This window comes from Lonchura striata, chromosome 4, assembly GCF_046129695.1.
Source record: "Lonchura striata isolate bLonStr1 chromosome 4, bLonStr1.mat, whole genome shotgun sequence".
Classification (NCBI taxonomy): Eukaryota; Metazoa; Chordata; class Aves; order Passeriformes; family Estrildidae; genus Lonchura; species Lonchura striata.
Genome location: NC_134606.1, coordinates 2,810,883 through 2,837,233, shown reverse-complemented (window position 1 = coordinate 2,837,233; position 26,351 = coordinate 2,810,883). Strand labels below are relative to the sequence as shown.

At 43.9% G+C, this 26,351-nt stretch overlaps 1 protein-coding gene and 1 long non-coding RNA gene across 2 annotated transcripts in view; one reads left to right on the top strand and one right to left on the bottom strand.

Moving 5' to 3' along the window:
• The window catches only part of DDRGK1 (DDRGK domain containing 1), a 34,412-nt gene extending 9,178 nt beyond the window's left edge, over positions 1 to 25,234 (bottom strand). The window contains exons 1-4 of the mRNA XM_021526818.3: positions 25,091 to 25,234; positions 18,495 to 18,656; positions 8,553 to 8,659; positions 6,881 to 6,982 (exon numbers count right to left, since the gene is read on the bottom strand). Coding sequence (XP_021382493.1) covers positions 6,881 to 6,982; positions 8,553 to 8,659; positions 18,495 to 18,656; positions 25,091 to 25,178 — 459 coding nt within the window. The 5' untranslated portion in view covers positions 25,179 to 25,234. The remainder of the gene's footprint in view (positions 1 to 6,880; positions 6,983 to 8,552; positions 8,660 to 18,494; positions 18,657 to 25,090) is intronic.
• A 153-nt stretch (positions 25,235 to 25,387) lies between these two features.
• LOC110468710 (uncharacterized) lies at positions 25,388 to 25,939 on the top strand. The gene is made up of 2 exons (XR_002465136.3): positions 25,388 to 25,510; positions 25,596 to 25,939. It is a non-coding gene; the product is annotated as an uncharacterized LOC110468710 (long non-coding RNA).
• The last annotated feature ends 412 nt before the right edge of the window (positions 25,940 to 26,351 follow it).

Below are 26,351 nucleotides of genomic sequence, written 5' to 3'. Positions count from 1 at the left end.
AGAGCTGACAGAAAACCTCTTAAATAGCAACCTGCCTGCTTCATTTGCATCAATCTGCTGCTCCTCGCAGGAAGTCCCTGCCCCTCCCTGCACTTTGATGCAACGTTCACATTTTTGGTTACTGGCCCCAGGTCTGCTCTGCCACTGCAGGACATTGGGAGTGCTCACAATGAACAGTGGTCTTACATTGGTGGAGAGAAACTGAAAGTTTCAGGTAAAATCAAGTTTTCTAAGAAAACCTCTTTCTTATGAAAACTTTCTTCCAGCAAGCTGTGCCTACATGTAATATATAAATTATTATATAAAGTATTTTAGGCACAGGAGGCACAATTGTATTAACAAAAGGAGTTTCTTACATGTTGTTTGTTAAACAAAAACTTCAGGCTTTTAGTAATTTGCAATAAAAAACCTTAATGGCCTACCCTGAAATAAATATTAAAACCTTAAAGCTCACAATAAAGCTGACCCAGAGAACTCCAAGCCCAGCATCAGTGACATGGTGATGCCTGGTTCTGTGGAATTCACACCTTCACAAACCAAAATGGTGATTAAAAATTTGGAAATGTGACAGATTACTTAGAAAATGTTTCAAATAGGAACTGGTCCTTACTGGGAACTCCTAAATTTGCAGTTTTCTATCATTTTCATTTAAAAATTGTCTTGCTTTTATCCAAGGGAAGGCTGGACTAATGTTGAAGGTTGGATTTGATGATCTCAGAGGCCTTTTCCAATTCAATAAAAGATTCCACGGCTCACACAGAACAAAAATGTTTCCCTCCAGGACAGTTTCTTGCACAGAGGAATTTCTGTTTTGTGCAGCACCTGGTACAGAGAGATTCCAAAAGGATCTGGCCTCTGGCTCCATCACATTCCAGGGGCTGATTAAAACAAACAGAGGAGTTCTTCAAATTTCAGTGACAATCCCAGGGCATTCCTTTATCACCAGCAGAGAAATTGATTTTTTAAAGGATAATGATATTGATTTCTAAATGCTTGCCATGCTACATCTTTGACATTAATATGGTAATTGTTTCCTCAAGTAGCTGGAATGTAAATATTTGTTCCATTAAAAAAAAACAAGGAGAGACAGGAACAGGTCATTCAGAATATAGAAAATATATCCATATTAAAAAAGATTCCTTTCGGTAAAAAAAAAAAAAAAAAAAGAGTATTTGGTCCCATTTTTATATAAATAATATATAAAATAAAAATATTTATACATAAAAATATTTTTTAGCAAATTCCCAGAAAGTCAGGAGAAAGAATCCTGCCAACATCTAAAAATGAGAAAAACAGGACTGAAAGGATCTTAAGTGTATCTGCAAAGCCAAATCCATTTTTTAAACTGCTATCTCATGAAAAAATCTATGGATCTGAGGAAGTTCTTGAGACAAAACAAGATCATTTTTGGGTCATTCATCACCACAACAATTAATCCAACTGCACATTTCTTTTCCTTATATGCTCTCCAGATGCCAAGAACAACATAACCCTATTTCATTTGGAAGCAACAGCAACTGTTCTTTTCTTGTAAGTGCACTGCATTTCATCTTGATCCTGGAAAGACAAGAATAATGTTTTTCCTCTGGTTTATTAGAGAGGTTATAATTCAGCAGGATTTGAAATGAGGAAAAAGTAAAAAAAACAAAACAAAAACATCACAAAGGCTCAAAATTGCTTTGGTAAATAATTTCTAGATGGTTCTGCAAAAAAAGAAAAGATCAAAAGACAGTGTCCCACTTGTGACTGAGAGCAACAATAACTAAAACACATTTTCCTGCTTCTGGAAGGTCTAACAGATGATATTGTGGTCCTTCCCTACCTGAAAAACAGCACCTTGCATTTTTTGGAAGTATCCCAGCACGTTCCTATCAGCACTTCCATTCCCAGCACAGGCAGAAAAGCAGCCCTGCTGTGACTGGCAAAGCACTCAGCTCCCAGCCCTTTCTTTGCCAACAGGAATTTGTTTTCCAGATGCTGAATTTTGATCAGCAGAACATTTCCAGGTGCTCTGAGGCACTGCTTTGGTAGCTAAAGTGTGCCAGCCCTCAAAGCTTCCTGGTGGTTGTAGCTTTCTCCATAACACTAAATATTTCCAGCTGCTTTTTTTTTTTTTTTATCATCTAAAAATTAAAAATTCATGAAGAGCCTCACATGCTTTACAACCTAAATTCACCTATGATTCAATCTGTAGGAAAAAAAGGATTTATCCAGATTGCAGCTTGGCTCAGAGCAAGAGGAGAGATGACTTTGCACAAGTGCCCAGGGAGAAGCAAGGTGGAGGCTGAGCAGGGGAACCCAGGGAGAGTCAGGATGGCTGGGAGTATTTATTTATATTTATTTAGAATATTTTTTATTTGACCATCTCTCTAACTCTCTTCTCTCATCTGCTCATAGAGCAGCTGTGTGGGAGCTACAGGGTCAAATTTAGGCAGCAGAATTCCCACAAAACTCAGTGTGTCCATACAAATAACCCAGAAACACCCCCAGCCCCTCACGGTCTCTAAGTGGTTTTTGTGCCAGGCACATAGAGGGCACTGGGCACAAACCCACCTTTCAAACCCCACATTTTTGACACTCAGGTTCCTTCTGAGCTGGCGGCTCAGAGCAGACAGTGGCTGGGCCTCCCTCCAGCCATGGGTGGGGTGCTGGGGAAATCCCAGCAGATGGAAATTTGGTAACTGCAGATGCTCATCTTCAGCTGCCTGCTTTTGGTTTTTTGGCTTTTTTTTTTTTTTTTTTTCTTTTTTTTTTGAAGCAAGCTTGCCTCTCTCCTCACCCATCTAAATGTCACCCAGACTGGGGGCTTAAACCATATAAAGATTTATTTTTGATTAGTTTATTCCACTGCATGTGAAGAACAGACTATCCCACTTTGACCACATCTTCATTGAACAAATCAGTAAATAAATGAGTCACTCAAACCTTTGTTTTCTGTTCTTTTTTGGGCCTGGATGTGCTGTGAGGCTCCCTTCAGATCATCACCCTCTGTTTGTCCCTTACTTTGATCCCAGGGATTATTTCCAAACACATTCTCTGTGCCAACTGCACAAGACCCCAACTTTTTACCAGGTGAAACCCACAGCATCCTGAAAATTCTCTTAGGCTTCCAGCTGGAAGTACACACTGATTTTTGGAATCACAGATTGTTCAGGAGTTCTGGGATGCTGCTTGGGTGGAGAAAACCTCACTGGCAGTGAGGGAAGCAGAGCAAATATTGGGACACTCTTCAGGCACCACCTGCTCCCTGTCATTCCTTTATTTGTGGTGTTTCCTGAATTTTTAGGATGAGGAAAAGCATCCTGAGTGTTTAGAGGGCCATGGATCAATGAAACCTTCCTTGTACAGCATCCAGTTTTTCTATTGTCAGGGCAGGTTCTGCAGGAAGCCAAAAGGGACTTAGCAGAGAATAATTTGGCACAGAGAAAATGGATCTGTAGGATTCCTGCCCCCCTCATTTGCTTAGACAGAATAAGTGTCCTTAACCCCTCAAAATCACAGGAGAATGAGGTTTTTTGCAAGGTTTTCTATTTGTACTCCCTTAGGAGAAATTGATTTTGAGGGAAGTATACACACTTGAAAACTGATGCTTAAACTGAAATTATGGAGTGGCTCTCCATCAGTCTCCAGAAATGCACTGTTAATACAGGAAAAAATGGATATAAATATCAAATAGGTAGTGAAGAGCTCTGCTGAGACACACACACATTAATGAAACAACTAAAACTTGGTGTCTTTTCTTCTGTGATCAAATATCAGAGTCAAAACTTTATGGTCAAACCTTCCAGAGGATCCTTGTGATCCTGGCTGACCCATTTCTACAGCTCTGAAGATCCAAACCTTTTTTTATTCAGGCACTTAAATGCAAATTTACCAAAATCTCTGTGCACAGGTAAAGGAAAAAGAGCTTTTCATGAGAGCAATCTGCCAGGTTTTGTCTGAAGACTCCGTTTTGCAACATCAGAGGAAATTCACTCTCATTGATAAGGTGTCAGCTGGTAAACCAGCTAACCACCAAAAAACTCCCAAGAGTGAAAGGGAAATCCCCAGGGTAAAGCAAAGCTGAAGCAAATGCCAATTATAAAGGAGCCTCCTCAGGCCTGCAGCCAATCAACTCAGCAGAACACTGGAAAGGAAACTTGAATTTAAAAATACATGATCTGGTTTGCAACACTCAAGCCAAGGGGCAACCACATTTTATTTATAAATGCATACAAATCTATTGAAAGAGAAGCAGAGGTTATTTTTCTCAAGGCTAGGCAAGATTTTAATCCCCATAACTCCCTCAAGGTAGAGTTCCCACCTGTCAGCACAATTTTAGTAGCACTTCTTGGGAGAGAGACTGAAAAAAAGATTCAAGTGGAATTTAGGTACCAAAGCTGGCTGTGCTTGTTTGGGGACTTGGCCCTGTCAGTGAACCTGCAGAAATACTCTGGGAGAGGAAAGGGAAAAGGAGGTATCTGACAACTGCAACATCTCTCAGGCAAACTTCAGTGATAAACTGATTTTTTTGTGCCTTGTGGGGTTATATAAACTACAGCAATGTCAGTGATCAAAGTGCCTCTAAAAAAACCAGCCCCTCCCTGGTTTTTATCTCCTGACTATCAGTCACTACTTGAGATGTCTCTCAGAATTTTGCCTTTCCACCTCCTGTTTCAGATGAGGGAATGGAATCATCACATATGCAGTCCACAAGGCCTTGCTGGTGACAAGACATTACTTGTGGCAATGAAGAATTCCTCCTCTAGAGGAGAAGAAATGACATTTTATCCTGTGTGTTCCATAAACCCAATGATCCTCTCACTGCTCACAGAGGCTCTGCCTTTTCCATCACACCATCAGTCTGCAACAAGATTAGAAATATGAGATGTTCTGAGCCTAAGGACAGGCTCTCTTCAATTGTTCTGTTTTCTGTTACAGAGTCCATGAAGACAAATTTAAAATTACCAGCAAACAGCTGAGCATGGACATTAAATATTGTCAGACACATTTACTTTGATCCACGCTGCAAATGTTCAGCAGTTACTGGATTATCAACTCAGACACAAGCAAAAAACAAAATATTGAAAGCATTTTCCTCTGAGAGGCAAAATAATGCTCCTGATGCAGCCTGGTGGGTGGGCTTGCTGTCCTGATAAATACTGGGAAAACAAATAATTAAGCCAAACTAAAATAGCTTAAAATTACAGGGTTTAAGAAGGCAGGTACTGGCTAAAGTGACCAAGCTGGATTCAGGCATTTATTTGGGCAATTTTCCATGTTCTAGGAAGTACTTTGTGGATTCTTGTGCACATTTAAAATAAAAAAAGAAACAAACAAATAAAATCAGAGTTTTAGTTTGTATTCCTGTTTTTCCCTGAGCCATGTGAAATAGAAGTGCTGTAGTGCAGTCTTTACTAGGAATACTGTAAACTAAACCAGAAACAAATAAGAGTTTCCTCATTCAACCAAAAATAAATTACGCAGCCCTCAACTGAACAGAAAACAAAGTAAAAGAAGGTAAATAAATATTTCTGTGTGAAGAGAGGTCTAGCTGAAATTTCACCTTTATTTTCTTTTACTTTTCAACTGTGCCTGAGTTAACCCAGCTAAATGGCTAAAGCCCAGGTCAGATCCCAGCAGAACAACTCAGTCCTGTGCCACAGCTTCCTTGGAGCAGGTTGGCCCAGCTCAGGTGGAATTTGCTTAAAAATTCACCTGCTGTGCTGTGCTGGATGGGACTGGGAAGTTCCAGTGGCACTTAATGTCACTGTCCAGCCAGTGTGTCACAATTCCCCCAGAGCACTGGAGTCATCCAACTCGTTATTCAGGGCTTCAGGAATATGAAGCTCTCAGAACTTTAAGAAAATATTAAAAAAAATAAACCTGTACATCTCTCTTGGAAAAGAAGCTCTGGAATTATTGGTGCTCTGGAAGTTTGGTCAAGCTGCTTTACAAAATTGTATCTTGATCTTGTAGTGCTGACGTTCTCCCACTCCAATTTCTGAAATTCAAGACTTCTCCTGATGGAAAGCAACTGAGAGTTCAGAAAGAAAAGGATTTGTGGGGAATAACCCCAGAGCTAAATGGACACTCACATAAAGATCTCATGGATCAATCTGTATGTGTAATGTATGGATTATTTTTCTAAATTGCTTTATCCTGCCTTCATGCCCTCAACAGAGGAAAGGAAAAATTGTCTTTCCCTTTTTAATATATTATCAGTAACACACCCCACTTACACAACCTGCTCTTGGAGCAAATTAAAATAAATCTCCATGAAGCAGAGACACAAATTTCCAAAAAACACAAAAAAATTCACAGTGAGAGCTGGGGGCTGCAATTTCTCATCTCAGGACCGTGCAGAACACCTCTGTCCTTTCCACCACACAACTTTCAGCAGCACCAGAGCATGAACTCTCAGGCAGCAGCACTGATGGCCTGAGTACAAAAAGCAGCTCTGAAATCCAAGTTTTCCTCCCTCACTAATGAAAAGTATTCAACACAAGCATTTCAGTTGAGCAGTACCTGTTTTTCTGGGTCACTCCTGCTAACATATGCACAGCTCAGGAATCTTTAATTGGGAAGAACATGCAAATACATAAAATTAGAATGAAATCATCAAATTTCACACAACACTTGCAAAATCAGTTGCTGCTGTGCTGCCTTTCACTTTCTGCCCTGCTGGTTCCAGCTGGCAGCTCACAGGGAACAGGGGAAGTTGTGAATCTCCATCCTTGGGAGAAACTCAGAGCTGGGCTGGGCAAAGTCCTGAGCCCCAGATCCTGCATGTGGCTGGAGCAGAACAGACCCCCTGGTCCCTGCAGGTCCCTGGGCACAGAAGCAATTCCAAAAACAAACCTGGCTCAGGATTTGCACAGATAAATGCAATTATTCCCACCTGTCGTTCCTCCTCCAGACGAATCCTCTCCTCTTCCTTCCTCCTCTCCTCCTCTCTTTTTGATTCGAGCTTTCTCCTTTCTTCTCTCTCTGCTTCTTCAGCCTAAAATAAACATGATGCAAGCCAAGCCTTACTATTTTTTAATTTACATTTTAAAATTTCATATTATGATACCATGCCGGAGGTTCTCACCACCTTTTAAATGCCTGCTCAGAAAGAAACATGAAAAAAGAATAATAATAAATAAAAAGCTATATAATTTCACTTCCCTTCAGCACACTCAACATTGTGGTAAATTTAGAAATTACCCTCCTCATTGTCTTATCTGTACCTCAGTAACAATTTTAAGTTTTGAATGTGCTTATGAGCTTATTACAACAGTGATGTTAAAGCAATGTTGTGTCATGGAATTCCAGTTCTAATTACTTGGAGTTTAGTTAGAAAGGACCCTAAGGAAGGGATAAAAAAAAAGGATTTGGAACACAAACTGTAAAAAGTTCATTCAAATGTATCATTAACCTGGGCAGAATCTCTTACAGAAAAAGCTGCAATGGTCTCTTGAAGTAATTTTATTTTTGTTGTTAAGAGGCTGTTGCAAAATGAGGGAAAAGTAAAAAGGGTGCTGTCTTGGTGCTTTTAGCTGTTTTAAAGATTTTTTTTTTTTCAGGCTCTTCAGGATACTTAGATTTGAAAATATATTTATGAGGACAAGCAGAAAATATTCCAGTGGATGATTTGGCTTTGAGTGTTTCAGAGAAAAAGCCCCATCCAAGGAATTTAACTGTCTACATGGGAAAATAAAAAACAGCATGTTTTAAAATGAAACAGAAGATTCCTTGCTCCACCATCTGATGCTCATCCAACTCCATTCAACTTTGCTCACATTTTCCACAAAAAAAAAAAGAAAAAAAAAAAGAAAAAAGGAAAATTAAATTCAATGAGTATGGAAAGTAACAAAATGATGAAAGCACTGAGTGAGAAAAGGTTCATAATGGAAGTATATATATAACCAGTAATTAAGTTTATTACCAACTGTTCCATCTACTACACTGGTTTTAAACCTCAGGTGACACTAAAATTCCCAACTTGGGATTTCACAAGCTTTAAAAACGTTCACACAGAACAATACAAAGTCTGAAAAAAAAAAAAAAAACAAACAAAAAAGAACAATTCCAAGAGAAATGCACAAACTGCTGCCTTCAGAAGGCTGAAAAGCCTCTTGCTTCCCTGGAATTAACACCAAAAAGCTTTTCATCTCCCCAAGTCTGTAAAAACAATAAATATGGCTAAACACAAATAAAACCAATGCATGTTTTTGCACTCTGAGAGCACCTGAAACACTCCTCACAACTGCCCAGGGTGTTACAACACCACCATGGGGACTGGAATGTATTTTTAAGGGGAGACAGTGCTGACATGAAGCTGGAAGGCAATGGAAACATCCAAGAAAGAGCATTCAAGAGCTTAACTCCTCTCCTTCCCAGGAGTGTGAATGGAAAGAAAATGAGACACAGTTTTCCATGGCCCTCTTGGGCCAGCAAAAGCTGAATTTACATTTTTAAGATGAAACAACCATTTAGGGCTGACACTGCCTTTGCCTTTCTGGGCTGTCATCCCCAGTTCTCTGCTGAGCTGCTCAGGCTCTGCTCAATACGTGGCAGGAAATCCTCACCTCTCTCTGTGCTTTCCTGGCTTGTTTCTCTTCTAATTTCCTCTGCTTCTTTGCTCCAATTTTCCCAGACACCTGAAATTCTGGCACCTCTTCAGCATCCTCTTCCTCTGCAACATTGCATAAATGACAAATTTTAAATAATCTGTCAAAAGTCCCCTTGGAGAAACTTCAGTGCTGCCTAGGAAAGCAGCAGCAGATGAAAAGGAGACACACACACAGAGTTCAGACAAGACCTTTTAGATGGAAAAAGGGAAAAAAAAAAAATCACACGGGACTGCCAAAGCCACAGAGCAGAAGTAACAAGGCAAACACACACTCAAGTGAAGGCAGAAATAAAAATTTCCTTGATCCTTTGAAGGAAGGCTTTTCATAAATATTTCTTGCTTTCCACAATTAAAAGAGAGACTTTCTCTGATACATAAATTGTGCTAATGGTTGTCATTATTTATCTGCTCAACACTGGCTGCAGAGACTTTCTTCCCAGTTACCCTCAGGCTTTGCACAACAGACATCCACTGAAAAGTGGGAATCAGAGGCACCCCACTCCTGCACTGGTTCTAGCCTGACAGAAATAACATTTCAGGGATGAAGGTAAAAATTCCTTGAAATGCAAATCTTGGGTATACCTGCAAGAAAATGACACGTAAATATTTGCCTGTTGTATGACAAATGGTTGTTTACAGAGGTGATTTCTGCAACGGTGAAATATGAAAGAGTTTTATGCTCAAAGGGTGTGCAAATGAGGATTTCTGCTCACTCAAGGGCTGAGGAAGAAGAGCTTTTAAATGCAGTCACTTCCTCCCTGCCCAAAGCTCAGGAACATGTGGCCACTTTATTTGCTGGTCTAAATCAGTCCTTGATCCCACCAAAGTGCTGGGGACTGACCTCAACACTCCCAGAGAAATCCTCAGTTCACTGCACAAAAACCACACAGCATATTTACAGTCATGGCAGGCTCAAAATGAAAACTCCGACACATGGCTCCCCTTTTTGGGTAAAATAATTGGGGCTTTGAGCATCCCCAGTGCTGCTCTGCTCGATGCTGACTTCAGATCCAAACTGGAAGAGATTTGTGCCAGGATGTTTTCTGGAGGGAGATCTCTCCAGAGCACCTGGTCCCTTTTTTTTGGGAGCCCAAAAAGCTGCTATGAAAAGAGCATAAGGATGAATGACACTCCCACTTCTTTTTTATGAAGAATTAGGTTGGAAACACTCTTGTTTTACTAATTCCAAGACACAGAATGGGACTATGGTTAAACTACCAAGCCATCATGAGAAATAAATGTAGCTGAGAGATGTGTAGGTGGCTCTCAAGTAACAGCAGTTTTCAGGAGATGGAATTAATATGAGCCTGGTTGCTGAGCTGGGCTTCAGAGAATTACTGGAGTCTGATTACTGAGATGATCAAAAGGGTTCCCCCTTCCTGCACCACACAGAGCAAGGAGGGACACTCAAGAGCTGACACAGTTGCTTCTAGAATTTTAATTATGCTTAAAATAACCTTATTTATATTTTAAATACAGCATCGAGGGGAGTTACAAACACACTAGGTGAGCACACCCAGCACTAGCAGTTATTACTCCAAAATTAACAGCTCAGTTCTGATATTATTGTTTAGAAAATCATTTCTTGCAAACACCACAAGTATAAAATACCATCTATGACACTGTTCCACCTGAGGGCTTCTCAGATTTCATCTATATTAAGATTACCTGAGCCAGATGTGAGGCAGAAATCTAAGGAAGGCTTGTTTTAAAGCTTTTTTTTTTTCAGTCCTGGATTAAACACACCTTTGTTGTTCAAGAGCATTTCATTCCTGCTGTTTGAAGCATCTGATGTGACCCCTTAAGCACCATTTCCTCCAAGTTTCCTCCAGTGTTTGGAGCTCCATCCATCAAAAGCCAGAGACGGGGATGCAGACAGAGCTCATGATTCAGCAGAGCTGCAAAGGTCACCAGGGCACTAAACCTGGCTGCAATTAAAATTTCCTAAATAAACCTGAATGTGCTGACAGCAACATAAACACATGCTCCCAGCATTTGCTGAATCCATTTGTTGTTACAGCAGAACAGCTCCAGCAAAAGCAGGGAGGGTGCTGCACACAGCCAGCAATTCTTTATTCCACGTTAATAAAGCACTGATTGTTTCAGCAGCTTGTGACAATCACTTTTCACATGCTTGTGGCTGTGACAGCACTGGGAGACTCCATAGGGAGTGAATCCATAGGAACTTGGCCTTCACCTGTCCCTGAGCTTGGCTGGGATGCAGGAGGGTCAGGTAATGAAAGCAGTTTAGCATCCCCCAAGTGCTGTGCTTGGGCAGCCTGGGTTTGTGCTCAGCTGGGAAATTCCACACTCTGACAGCATTAAAACTGAAATAAAGCAGGTTTAGATGGGATACTGGGAATGAATTTTCCCTGTGAGGGTGGGGAGGCCCTAAAATGGATTTCCCAGAGAAGCTGTGGCTACCCCTGGATCCCTGGAAGTGCCCAAGGCCAGGCTGGATGGGGCTTGGAACAACCTGGGCTGGTGGAAGGTGTCCCTGCACATGGCAGGGGGTGGAACTGGATGAGCTTTAACATGAATTCCAACCCAAACCTTTCTGTGATTTCAAGAGCCCCAGGAGTTCCCATCTCAAGAGTCAGAAAGCACAACCAGTGTGACACACTCTGCTTTACACAAACGTGGGGCTCTCAGCTGACCAGCTGAGAGGTGGCTTCAGGGAAATTTTGCTTTTCATTGGTATTTTGAACATACTGAGAGGCAGCACAACAGGGAACTTATCAGTCACACAGGTGTCTGAATTGCTGCAAATTTACAGACTTCTTTTTAAAAATGCTTCCCAGTACCTTTAGAAAATGTGCTGGAGTGCTGATGTTCTCTATCAGGACAGAAATTTAGTAGAATTCTGTGCTGTACAGAATTCTGTCTGTACAGAACAGACAGAAACTTCCAAAATAAACAATCAGCATTGTGTATTTTAGTTATCCCAGAATCACAGAATGGTTTGGATTGGAAAGAACCTTAAAGATCATCCCATTCCAACCCCACTGCCACTCCCACGTTTATCCAAGCCACATCCAACCTGGTCTAGTTGTCCTTGTTTTGCTCTCTTTTAAATTTTGGGTGAAGCAAATGGATTCCCACCCATGAAAAAGACTGAGAGTTGCACAGGTGGCTACTCACAGAAAGTCCTCTGGGCACAGCCAGCAGCCTTATTTACTGTTTATGCTGCACCTAACAAAAGGAGTAAGAGAAAGGAGGGGGGAAAAAATGCCAGGCAAAAGCAGATGTTATTAACAGCATGTAATTAATACCCAACAGATGTGTGACACCAGCCACTAGAAAGGTGTGGCCATTCCCCAGAAACACAATCCTCTGGTGGGATTAATTATAGTCTAATAACTAGCCTTAATTTTTGTGGGTTTTTTTAATTTTTAATTTAGAAACCAAATAAGAAACCGGTTTATTAATCTGAAACCACAAAATCAGGCAACATTTAGGGCAGAAAAGAGCAGCAGACACCAAGCCCAGACCTTTAGAGCAGAATGTGGAGTTTATTCTCAGCTAAAACCATTTGGCAGAAGTGAGAAACCACAGACCCCTCCCTCCACAGCCTGTCTGAGCCTGAACGGGATCAGACACTCACTGGGGGCACTCTGACAACACCAAACTCACTGGATGAGTAGCAGCACCAAGGCAAAATTGACTTTTGATTCACTAGTTGGGATATTAGTCAAAGTTTAACTGTACTAGAAAGGTTTTCCTACTGATTAAGCATTAAAATAATTTCAACTACTACGCCAATGAACGCAGCTCCATTTCACAAGAACAGCGTGGGACCACATCACTGCTTCTAAATTGACACATTTTCCAGATCTTTCAGTGCTCAGAAAAAGTGCTTATTTTAAGAGATTTCAGCACAAACACATTCTTCTTGAATTAATGCACAATATCCATCACTCAAGGTGGATGAAGCATTATTTTTATATTATTTTTTCCCCAAAAATTAGCAGAAACCACTCATACAAGATTTTTTTAATTGTGGGATTTGAATGCTGAGCTTAGATGCCACACAAAGCAATAAAAAACATTTTTAAATGCCAAATTATTATAATTTTAAAAACTTTTAAAAGCTTGCTTTTTGCTTTCTTTCCCAATAGTAATTAATACTTACAAAGAAAAATGTGAAATTCTGATCTCCAAACCTGGCCATGCAAGAGTAGAGAGGAATTTGTGATTTAATTTATGTTGCACTCACAAACTTTTCTTTATCATGTTTTATTTTGCAAGCCTGAGCACTCAGACTGTCAAAAGCTGTTGGATTTATCATTACTGATGCTGTGGAAGTAAAATAATTTAACCAAATGTTCACTGTACTGGAGATTCCAACAATTGTGCTCAGCTGCACAATGCTAAAATCTCAGAGAAAAGTCACACAGGTGTTGGGATATTTAACCTTTGGGAATTTTATGCTGCTTCCAGAAGTGAAGAGCCCATAGATTGGGGTAAATAATAAAAGCAACCTGACAAAAGCAGATTATTTCTTTGAGGGAGTCTTTCTCTTTGTTAAAAAAACTAAACCAAAACGACAATCCACACAAAGCCCCATTTTTTGGCAACAAGTCAGAGAGGTCATTTTGAAGATGTGAAAATAAGTGTCTTTGCAATTCAAACCCTTGAAAAATACTCCCTGGAAATGGACTGGGCTGCTGAGGCTTTTCTGGCACATCCTTCCCTTTTCCTTTCTTTTTCAACCACACCCCCAGCAGACCCAGAGCATTGCCCAGCAGTCTCTGTTCTGTGGCACTTTGGAAAGTGCTGGCACTTCTTACACAAGTCTGGTTTTCTTGCTCACCACACCATGATTTAGGGTAGTTATAATCACCAGTTTCTCTCTCCCTCACATCAACAGCAGCGAAGTTTTGGCCTGAGACACCCCTCCAAGTGACAGAAAACCCTCACCCTCACTATTTTTAGCACAGCTGGATCAAGACAACCCAACTGTATCTGCCATCATTTCACCCTCATGAGTTTCTTGCCACTTGAGAAGAAATTACGTTTTTGATGTAAATATCAGATGGATGGGTCACTTTCTGCTCCAAAATGCAGTCTCAAGAGAACAACCTTCTTCACCTCTGAGCTCTTTGCAGTGTTCAAGGACAAGGATCAGGTTTGGAGGGTCAAGCTCAACTTGAGAGCTGGGCAAGTGTTTTTTCTGCACATGATCAGCAACCAAGTAAAAGCTCACAGCAAAACACCCTTATGTCCACCCAGAGGTGAGCAGAATCCAAGTGGATGCACTTAGAGCATCAGACAGGCAAAAACAAGAGCCAAGCACACCCTCCTTGGATGGTAAAGAAAAGGAATTTGAAATTGGAAATGGTATTTATTTACACTACACATGACCGAAACAATCCTCGCTCCACCTCCAATTTATTCCCTTCTCCCACTGCTTAGCTTGGCCTCTCCTGCCCTAAATGATTAATGCCTGAAATCCTCACCCATTTATGCCTTGCAGCATTTTCATCTTGGCTGTAGCCAGTCCACAAAGCCACCTGTGTCTGGATTCAATTTAAATTAAGACACACAGGGTTCATTAAGTCTGCTAGCTGGGATCTCAACCTAACCACATGAATACACAACACTCCTCCACAGGGAAAGGAGCAGGCACCCTGCTCCAATGTGCAGAGCACAGAGGCTTTTAGCAAGACTCCCAGATTGCAGAGGGCTGCAGAAAAGGCAGGAGTGCTGTGGCTGGAATTAAACTGGGCAATTTGAGGCAATCAAAATCATTTTTCTAAAGCCAGCCTGAAAGGCACAGCTCAGAGGTCCCAGTCATTTTGAAAATTACTTTGTCACCAAGGAGAACTATCTCCCAGCAATCTTTGGTCATCAGAGGGTATCTGCAGGTGCTGATGTTCTCCTGACAGGTGACCTCCTTGGAGCACTCACTGAGAAACACTGCTCAGTAAACTGAGGCAGGGTGGGCACCTGGCTGGGTCTGTCCCACAGCACAGCCCACATGAACCCTGGGCATCAGGAACCCAGCACCAGTTGGGCTTTTCCTCTTGGAGGAAAGTCAAGATATTTGCTGCTGCACTATTGTCTGCCTGTGGCAATCTTATGGCTTTGTTGGCCCCAAGTTGGGCAACTCCCTGGGGGCTCCCCTGAGTGGGGAAACCCTCCTGGAGCAGTTCTGTGTCAGGAAAAGCAGAAACTCAGGACTTTCTTGGTCTTCAGCTTCTGTTTATTGTTAGCTTATCAAAACTTCAGCACACTGTCTGCACTGTCTGCATGCTGGAAAACAGCACAAAAATGGCTAACAATAGTGTTACAAGGCCTTTTAATTGTAATCAAAAACTAAGCTGCCCAATTAAGAAGTAACACCTAGATTATTTTCCCTTCTAACTCAATAACTGACCCCTAAAGACCCACAATGTAGATTTTTCTACCCAATTACAAGATACCACCTAAACCCATGAAGAAGAAGGAAGAAGAAGGAACACAAGACAATACCCTATACCCTCCATCCTGTTCCCATCAACATACTAAAAATCTTAAAACCTAAACTTGTCACCCAAGTGACATACTATACTACTCTTTATAATCTATTTCACACTTTTGTGGTCTCTAGTTTACCTTGAGGCTTTGGAAGCTTTCTCCATGAATGAGGGCTAAAGTCAGTGCTCCCCTGGGAGTCAGAACTCCCCAGGGCAGACACAGAATTATTCCCCTTGCCTTGAGTTTCCACATCCTATAACTAATTTACTTAGCTACACCAGCAAGCTGAAGAATTACAACCTGGTTTTGGCCTGAGACACCCCTCCAAGTGACAGAAAACCCTCACCCTCACTATTTTTAGCACAGCTGGATCAAGACAAACCAACTGTACCTGTCATTATTTCATCCTCATTAGTTTCTTGTCACTTGAAAATAAATTAAGTTTTTGATGTAAATATCAGATGGATGGGTCACTTTCTGCTCCAAAATGCAGTGGGTGTAGATTTGAATACTGAAAATAATAATTTACTATTTCTGTCTGTATTGCATTACTCCTTATCCAGACCTACAGGCAAAATTTAAGCTACAGAAGGGTCAATGAAGTTTTCAAGTGTTTGATTTTAGTGTCCAGGGTTTGGGGCTGCTTTTCCTCCCCCACTGCTCTGTGAAAGATTTGAGTCCTGGCACAAATGAAGCAGCTCAGCACAGGCAGCAGAAACTGTGGGCTACAACTTTACCCTCAAAGCTTCTTTCTCATTCTGGAATTGAAATCTGATTGTTAGATGGAAAACAGAAAACCCTCATGCTAACCACAACTCCAAAGTCCGCAAGTGCAGCTTTGGGGACATTTCCTAGAGTCAGCAGAACTGGCTCCCAACAGGCAGAACTCTTAGGTGGCAACAGCACTTCCCACCTGGCTGCACTGTGTGACTATCACAGGGACACAGGGGTGGTCAGGGCATCCTCACACCCTCCCCGAGGTCACTGCTCAGCTTCTTGCAGCGATGGCTTGGTGAAGAAATCACTTCTTGGCAGAAGTCAGAGTGATGCACAGAAGGATCAGGAAGCTTTACCCAAAGTTCAGCACAGGCCCAGAGTGGAAATTCCACAAATGGAACAGAAATTTGGCAGTAAAAATTTGCAATGAATTCAAACAAAAAAACAAACAAAAAAATCCGCTTTGTTTACAGATGGTCAGAAGATTTCAAAGGCAAGAGTGGAGAAACCAGACTGGCTTGGGTTTGGTGTATCTGCCTAAATTGCCAAATAATTTTGCTCTTCAGCCCTAGTGCTGCACTGGGCTCTTTTTCCAAGGAGTCAACAAATTCTTTAGCACAAAACTCTGTTATGGAGAGAAATTGCCATTCCTGGTTCAAATGCAAGCAGCAATTAGATAAAACTGCTCTATACTGCAGTGTGACACAGAGAAAATGCAAAAAAAAAGGGATAAATCCCAGAAAGATTCCAGGCTTGTGCCACATGGCCACAGAGAGGGCTTTAAAACATTCAACACATCCTTTTCTAAGGAGAAAACCAAACCTTACACTAAGACAGGTAGCTCAGGGCCAGGCTGAAGGATTTGCAGCACAGAGAGTGGCTAATCCCAATTAATAATGGCCACTGGTCACTGAGCAGTGCTGGGGAAGCAGGGACAGCTGCTTCTCTCCACAGCTCCTCTGCCCAAGTCTGTGCTCACTCCCCAAAGGCTTTGCTGTTCCTGCTGTGCATCTGTCCTCAGCCACTTGGAAAATCCATCCCAAAATATGAATAAAACCGCCCACAGAGGCAAAGAGCAAGAAGCTGCTTTAATTTGGGTAAGAAATTAGGGAAAACAAATAAAAGAAGGCATGTCATTTCAAAGGGAACTTCATGCAAAAGCAGCAGCACTTGCATCTGATGTACAGAAAGCTGCAATAGAATTATTTATAAAGCCCAATGACACAGATTCTTCTATTGCTACAGTGACAAAGTAAGATAAGATGAGATGAGCCATTTGCTTTGACAGCTTCACTGTCGGCCTTCAGCATTCAAACTTTTGATGTCTGGAGTTGAAAACTTGAGTATTTTTAGATTCCGTTTTTTTCCCAGGATGTTATCACATGAGAAGAAATAACCAAAGTTGAAAAGTTCACACCTGTCCAATCTCCATCTGTGAAACTGCTGAACATAATTAGCTGGAAAAGGAGATTCACCTGATAATGTGAGGCTTCTTACAAACTGCAGGGCAAGAAAAGCTGAACAAAGTGCAAACAGTCCCTAATGAAGGCATCACAGAGGTGTGTGCTCAGTGCTTTCACCTCCTGCACACCACAGAGACACCCTGATCTCCACTGCAAACTCCAGAACTTGAGCAGAAAGCCTGAACACTTCACCCACGATCTGAAAGCAGAAAGAATCCAGGGGGTGAATCATGGTGATCTCATCTCTCCAGCAATAAAGAGAATAATGTGTCAAGCTTCACCAGAAAAGGGAATTATACTTACAGGGTGTAAAAAGATGTTATTTATCACCATATTTTTGTCTATAACCCCACCACAGAAATGTAGCTGTGAACTGTAAATCCAGCATGGGATTTACACAACACATTGTCAACAACCTGCTGGCAAAGTGCTGCAGTCTGTGGTGATCTCCAGGTACTCCACTTGATCCTGACCACCACCTGGATGGCTCCTTGGACAGAGAACTCCACATTTTGCAGAGATTACTTTGGGGAATTAATGCTTCCCACCAATTTAAAAGGAATCAGTTATGTACTACAGCTTGTTATTCAATGCAAGGTCTGGATTCTGTTTTCCTAAATTCAGAGAATGACCAGGTTGGAAGAGATCTTCAAGATCATGGAGTCCAACCCAGCCCCAACATCTTGACTAAATCCTGGCACTGAGTGCCACATCCAGGCTTTGTTTAAACATATCCAGAGATGGTGACTCCACCACCTCCCTGGGCAGAAAATTCCAGTATTTTATCACTATTTCCATGAAAAACTTTTTCCCAATATCCAACCTATATTTCCCTTGGCACAGCTTGAGACTGTGTCCTCTTTTTCTGTCAGCTGCTGCTTGGAGAAAGAGACCAACCTCACCTGCCTGCAACCACCTTTCAGGGAGTTGTGGAGAGTGATAAGGTCACTTAAGGTAATTTAATTTAATTCCCTGCATGGCTAAGAAGGAAATACAAAAGTTTTTAGGAAGGATGTGAATAGTCTGGCACCACAAATAGCCAGGATTTACCTCAGGAAGAGGCAGAGGTTTAAAGTAAGGGGTATACAGAGAAAAGTGATGAAGTAGGGAGAGAAAACAGATTATGGTGAAACTGTAAATAATCCATCAGCAAAACTCAACAACTTCCTCCAGGAGGCAGCTGCACCCCTTCCCCAGCTTTAACACCTGCTGTGAAGGTTCGTTTCAGTGTCTGCAAGACGAGCTGAAGGCAGAGTTACCTTCCAGCCACTCCTCTGCCTGCTGGGCTCTCCTCTGGGCCATCAGCCTGGCGCCCATGTTCCTGCGGCGCCGGGGCATCCCCTCTGCTCGTTCCTCCCCGTGGGGCCGGGGCCTGGCCCCTGCTGCTGCTGCTGCCACATTCTGCTGGTGCTCCTCATCAGCTGCAAGAAAGAAAGAATATATTCCTATTAAAACTCTACCTTCTGCCTCTGTTTCCGAGTTACCAAACAGCACAGACCTAAAAGTGTGGTTTTCTTTCTAAAGCATTCTGATTTTTTTTTTAATTTTAACTTGTACTTGTGTAATATGGATTCATCTGATTGTAAGCTCAGAGGCTGAATATTTCAGAGAGGAAAATGTAAATTACTACACATGAAGCAAAACCTGAAGAGCAAACAAGGATCACAAATTACAGCTGAAATAAATACTTCATTCTACCCTGCTGATTTAAGCTCCCCAAATCACAGGTAGGTACAAACAGGACACTAAGGGCCACTGCAGCTCTCATTGCCATCTTCTCTGCATATGCTGCAGTTACTAATTAAGATCTGGCAAATGAATATACTAACATAAGCAGCTGGGAGATGGAACTGACTAGTGGGTTAATTTCAGAAGTTTTCCATAGAAAACTCTCAGATTTTTTTTTTTTTTGAGGCTTCCTGTTGCTTTTAACTATGGCAGTAATGCAAAAAAAAAAACCCAAAAAAACACCCAAAGCCACATAATGGTAAAATATCATCATCCTTAATATCTGCTTTGCATATTCTGTTGATAAGCCTAACTGATATTTGTTATGTGCTCAATCCTGCAAAGTAGTAACTTTTGACCTTTAATTCAAGCAAATTTTCAAATGGTCTTATGGAAAACTGCAGAACAACTCATTTACTCCAACTCAGGACACATTTATTTTGTGATCTGACAGATTATGTTGAGTCCCAGGAGCACAAAACGCTTTGCACACTATGCCAAGTCTCCAGCAACCCCTGATCCAAACAATGCCCTCCTAAAAAACCTCCTGTTAGCATATCTGCCATCAGAAAATGGGGTTTGTTATGAGTGGATCTGTGCAGCACCCAAGGCGTGCCTGCAGCTCACCTCAGTTATCTCAGCTTTCAAAGTGCTGTGAGGCTGATAAGGACAGGCTGCAGCCTCCAGCTCAGCAGGGCTGCACAGCAGAGCCACCCGGGGCAGGCTTTGGCCAGCAGAGATGTCACAGGGATGGCAGCAGGCCCCCCTGGAACTGAGCCACTGCCCTGTCACACTGCTGTCACCCTCCTGCTCCCATCCACCTGTGCAGACAGAACGGGGCTGTGAGAAATCACTGAGTGCAGAGATGCCAAAATGCTGCTTGAAGGCTTGCCCAGTGCTATCCACAGCTTATTGCTACAGGAAACATTCTCCTGCAGAGGCAGAGCAGCAGAGCACTTGGACACTGATAAATGCCACAAACGCTCTGCAGAAAGCTTTTTATACAAATGCAGTATTCCACTTCCTATGCTCTTGAGATATGCTGCAATTCAAACCTCAGCATCCTTTCACCTGCAAGCTTCAGTAATTCCCAAAATGGTCATGCCCAGCAGCTCAGCTGTGCAGTTCCAGCACTCATTCATTCTGGTTTTGGTTCCTGTTGTCCTGTGAAACAGAGACTGCTTTGCATTTTATGAAAGAGGAATCTATTTATAAGCCATGTATTTATTTCAAACCGAAGATCTCAACCCTCACAGAGAAAAACACGTGAACCAAGCTCTCTGCTTTTCTCCATTTAACTCTCTACAGGAGACTCAGTAATTTCTCAAAGTGACCAGAGTGGACTGGGCTCAGGATGTACTAAACACCACACCTGACCCACATCATAGTCAAACACACATATATGTGTGTTTGATACATATGTGACATATCTGTCACATCTCCAAAATGTGCACATTAACAGAAGACACCAAGCCACTATGGACTGTAATTTAGTAGGAAATGTTTTAATGAAGATTTTTTTTCTTCCTTCTATTTTCTAAAATATTTCTCCTGACTGCAGCTTCTTTTTCAGCAGCACACAGATGGCTGAACATAAGCCAGTGACACCTGGTTTGTGACAGCAGGGCCAGGGCAGTGCCTGTCCCCTGTGCTGGGGCACCTCCAGTCCTGGGGGCAGTTTTTAAGCCACTCCCTGTAAGAAAGACCTGGAGGGGCTGGAGAGAATCCAGGGAAGAGAATGGAGCTGGGGAAAGGGTTGGAGCAAAGGAGGCTCAGGGGGGACTTTGTGGCTCTGCACAGCTCCTGACAGGAGGGGACAGCGGGGGGGTCGGGCTCTGCTCCCAGGGAACAGGGACAGGAGGAGAGGGAATGGCCCCAGGCTGGGCCAGGGGAGGCTCAGGTTGGATATTCCTGAAAATTTCTTCATGGAAAGGGTTGCTCAGCCCAGGCACAGCTGCCCAGGGCAGTGGTGGAGTCCCCATCCCTGGAGGGATTTAAAAGCCATGTGGATGTGGCCCTTGGGGACATGAGTCAGTGGTGGCCTTGGCAGGGCTGGGGGAATGGTTGGACTGGATGATCCTTGAGGGCTTTTCCAACCCGTTTGAGTCGAGCATTCTAGAGCTTCTGTTTGCCAGGCACTCAGCTGGGCAGGGATTTGGAAAACATGAATGTTACTCACTGCATTTCTCCCTGTCCTTCACAGGAGTAGGAAGAAATCCTAATTTCCTTTGCTCTGCTGTAACACACCTGGACCTGCTCCCTCAGGGGTCAGGGCTTTGCCTACGTGACTCCAGCCACAGCATTTCTTGTAGAATGCTGAAAGCTCAGCTGTGCTCTCCCTCTCCCTGAGCTGTGCCACACACTGGTGGCACACAGAGAGGAGGCTTCACACAACAGAGCACACACTTAAAAATCACTTTTCCTTTTCCTTGGGACAGGACTCACCATCAGATCTGAGCTCTGGCTCTGAATTATTTGCTCTGAGGTCTGGCCCTGGTGGGTTTTTTTTCACCTCCTCCAGCACAGGGTGTGGTTTGGCTGCTGCACTTATCTGAGCACATCTCATTTTCCTGGAGCTGCAGAGGTCTCAGCAGTGGCACCCCAGGCTAGTCAGATCATGCAGAGATTAGTCACACAAGTACTAATTAGCCTTGATCCAGAGCAATCTGAGTGAAAATTAATGGCCAGCATTAAAGAGGTGAGACAAGCCATCCAGAAGCTTTGCAGAATGACAGGCCAGGCTGAATTAATGAGATAAACCCCTCAAATTAACAGGTAATACAAACAAAACACTCAACAGCTGTCTGGGAAAGGGACAGGGGCTCAATTTGTATTTGTGGTGTCCAGGGTCTGAAAACCCAAGGACCTTTTTGTGCTGAGCACAGCAGCTCTGCCTCAGTGTTCAGGAAGCAACAGTGCAGGCAAGAGATTTTTTCAGCTGACTTGTCAGCCAGGGCACAGCAGCAGCTCTGAGACTCTGGTTGTGTCTCCTTCCTGAAGGGAGAGAGAACAGAACTGTGCTCTGCAAGCAGAAATCTTTCCTGAGCTGGATGTGAAGCACCACTGCAAAAAACACAGATCAGCACCTCATTTTACACTCTGGAGGTAAAAATCTGTCCCTTCACGAAACTGTGCAAACTTTTGCTTACAGCAGAGATGCTTTTCTAGAGAACAACCCCCTGCCTATCACAGCACCTTCCTCTCAGCTCCACCAGGTGAGCACGGGACACCTGGGCTGGCAGGAATGGAGGCAGCTCAGGGCTGCAGGGACAGGGACACAGCTCCACCTGCTGCACCCTCACATGTGGTGGCACTTCCCACCACGCTGGTGGCACCATCCAGCACCTTCTGCCTCCGTGCAAAACCTCTGCAATTCAGAAAGGAATTCAAAATTCAAGAGGTGGAAGCTTCCTGAGGAGGTGTTTTGGCCCAGTGGAGCTTATCAGAAAGAGAAGTGGCAACCAGGTGTAAAATCAAGAAATGCCACTTTTTTTTTTATTTTCAGTAGAACAAGTCCAGGCATGACCCTGCTTGAAACAACGTGCTGTGCCAAGTGACCTTTCAAAGAAATGCAAAGGTACAGGGTTTACCTCTCCTGACCCTCAGCTCCCTAAAGCAGGCAAGTCTTGGACATTTTTTAAAGCAAATTTCCATGAAATAACACAAAAGGAAGCTGCTGCCCCAATCCCTGCACGTTAACAAGAAAAGGTGAGAGCTCCCACCACTTCTTTAGGTCCAATGTCCCTGGTTTCAAGTCCATTCCAGGTGGCAACACGGATTTATTGGCATAATTGTGGCAGCTTCCATTGTCCACCTAAGAACATGGAATAGAAAAGGAAATTCCTGCTTTAAACTAAATTTTTGTGGGAATTAAATACACCACAGTCCCCATGGTTCTGAAAAATAATTTTTGTTGTGTACAGAGAAAAAAGTCATCCCCAGCAGCTGAGACTCTGTGAAGGGCTTTATGATGACAGAAAACAATATATTGAAGTAAAAAATATCTTAAAACCACAGTAAAAAAAAAAAAAAAAAGCATGACCAACTTGGAAGTGTCAAAAAATTACCACTAAAAAAGGCTTCAAGATAATGAAGTTGTATTGAATGTAAATTAACTTCAAGCAACTTGCTCAAAATCAGTATTAAAGTTTGGGTTCTTTTTTAATAATTCACACTATTTAAAACAAATGCTTGGGCTTGAATTTAGAGCTTTGAATGCTTAAAGAGAAAAGAAATCCTCTCAAACCCCACAGCCCCTGATTTACCCTGACAGGATTCAAGCTCAGGAAATGATGTATTTCTCCAGGACATGCACGCCTCACTTTTACCAAATGTTCATCTCTTCATTCATAGGAATGCAATGAAATTACATCAGTTTCAAAACCTTTCCAAGAGAAAGCTTTAGACCAGGTCTGTGGAAAAAGAGGTGTGTGAGAAATGTGTTGGGAAATTTAATTATTATAAGCAAAACCTGCTTTTAACACAGATCCCTTTCCAGCACAGTGTTGCACTGAGTGACTGTGTTTATATTAAATGTGTGCTGGTTTTACCTCTTAATTAAAAATTATCAAAGCAACTCCCCTAAAAGAAAAAGAATACAAATTCCAAAACTAAAACACCCCATATCCTTGACATCTGTGGAAGTTCAGAGTTTGTCCTGGCTAAACATCTTAATTTGACACTTGGCAGGTAAACAAGCTCACTCCTTCCACTGTGAGGACACAACAAGGTCAGTGAGTTCACACCACACCTGACTCCTTCCCACAACACCCAATTCCCACCCACACCATCCCCACAGTGGAAGTGGCAGTGTTGTTTATGGTTGGACTCAGTGATTTTAAAGGTTTTTTCCAGCCCAGGTGATTCTCTGATCACACACTGCCCAGCAATGACACAGGGCTGGAAGTGCTGCATCATCCACCTGCTTCCCACAGCCCCAGGACTGCACTGGGAGGTGGGAAAGGAGCAGAAGTGGGACATGGCACAGGATTGCCTCCAGATGGCTCTGGAATATCTCCAGTGAGGGAAACTCTGCAGCCTCCTTCTCTGGGCAATCTTTTCCAGTGCTCCCAGTAAAGAAATTCTTCCTCGTGTTCAGGTGGAGCTTCAGTTCCTGCTGTGCCATTGCTGTGCCCTGCTCTGAGCCCTCCCTGCAGACACTGCTGGACATGGATGAAGTCTCCTCTCAGTTTTCTCCAGGCTGAACACTCCTAGTTTCCTCAGCCTTTCCTGATCAGGAACTGCTCCAGCAGCCCCTTCATCACCCTCACAGCCTCTGCTGGTCCATCCTTTCCTGAGGAGCCCAAAACTGGACCATCTCAGAGGGCTGAGCAGAGGGGCAGGATCACTCCCTGACCTGCTGGAAACGCTCGGGATTTCCCTTGGGAACACCGCTGGCTCAGGGACAGCTCGCTGTGCACCAGGACACCCAGGTCCTTCCCATGAAGGCACAGCCCAGCGTCTGTCGGTGCTCGGGGCTGTTCTCCCCACATGCAGGACCTGAACTGCACTGCGCTGAATTTCGGAAGGTTCTCCTCCGCCTGTCAAAGTCCCTCCGAAGGGCGGCACAACCCTCTGAGACATCGGCCACTCCTTGTTTTGTATCATCAGCCAACCCGCTGAGGGAGCATCGACCCCTTTGGCAAAGTCACTGCTAAACAAGCTACACTCAGTACAGAACCCTGGGGGCACCACTCGTGGCAAGCCTCCACCGATATCCCGAACCTCCGGGATCTGTCCTCCATTCCCCCTCATCTGCAGGAACCTCAGGGACACCTACCCAGCCCCCAAGAACCCCTGACAGAGAACCCGGACCTCCAACGCGGCGTCCCTCACCCCGGGGCCGCCTCAGGCCGGGAACCGGCAACCCCCAGCAGCAGTGGGGGCCCACATCCCGCAGCCTGCGGGGCAGCCCGGGTGGAAAGCGGGGTTAAGACACCGGGACACCCCCCAAAACCCCTGGGGACCCCCAAAATCCCCGAGCCCCCAACATGGCGGGCGCCCCTCAGGGGCCGCCCGAGGCGTGGCGCCCCCTGGCGGCTCCGGCGGAACGCGCCCCCCGCGCACCCGGTTGAGAGCAGCGCCGCGCCCACCGGAACGGGGAGAGGGAAGCCCGGCCGCGACCCACCTGCCCTGGCTTGTCCGCGGAGGCGGGTGGCGAAGAAGAGAAGGACGGCGAGCAGCACGGCAGCGGCGGCGAGCAGAACCGCGTCCATCCCGCAGCGCCCGCCCCGCCCACAGCGCCCTTGCTACGCCCCGTCCCCTTGGCCTGCCGCAAGGCCCCCCGCGCGCGGGCTGCCCCGCGGGGTGCCTGTGGCGGCGCGGCGCGGAGGGCGCGTTTGCGATCGGGCAGGCGCGGCGCGGGCAGCCCGCGGGAGGGGTCCTGCCTCGTCGCTGAGGCGGGCGCTGAGGGAGGGCGCGGAAAAAGGAATTAAAGGCGGAATTAAAGGCGAAATTAAAAACTATGAGGCGAAACCGGCCGTGAGTGCGGCGTCTGGGCCCGAGCTGGGGAGATCCTCAGCCGTGACCCCGCACTGGGTCCACCCAGGCAGGCCCTGACAGCTGTCGGGGTGACCTAGGCAATGGTGAAACTTAAATTACACCTCTGAGTAATTTCTGTCTTCTGCCTTCAGGTCTCTGAAGTTTGGGAATGGGATGAAGATGGAGCTGCCTGGCTCAGCAGCGTGATGTCCTGACCTGACCTGAGCCAAAAGTGCACAAAAAGATGCAGAAACTTGCACTGGAGATGGAGAAGACATTTCCCCCCTTTGCATGGTCACCTACTGTTAGATCTGAAACTTTGCCAGGCTGCCCCAGTCCTATGAATGAGAAGTGTTTTTAGGCTTTACCCATTTTCACTTTGTGATTGTGAAGTTCTGTCTGATCAAGCCCTTTCATGCTTCACAAATACTTTTCAGTGTGACAGTTTAAAGCACTCTTGGTGGGGGAAAGTGTTTTAATAAATTGAATATGCAAATTAGAGGCTATGGGACATCTAAAGGTGATCAAAAGCACTGTTTTAGCTAATTAGTCATTGCTGTGGGCTCCCACAGCTGCCCGTGTCCCTGTCACGAGCTGGAGATGAGTTCAGATCTGTCAGCAGATGGAAAGCAGCTTCTGCTGAGGGATTTGCTGAATTTTAACAATGTAGAACCAGCAACACAGTGGGAAGCTCTCAAAAAAAAACCCCAAAAAAAACAGCTGAACTGCAGGCTGAATGTTTTATGGCAAAGTTTTATTTTAGTGATAGCCTTTCAAAAATCTTATTTTGGGAATCATTCATAGAAGCGTGGAATGGCTTGGGTTAGAAGGACCTTAAAGCTCATTTTGTTCCACCCCCTGCCATGGGCAGGGAACAGCTTCCACTATCCCAGGTGGCCTTGGACTCT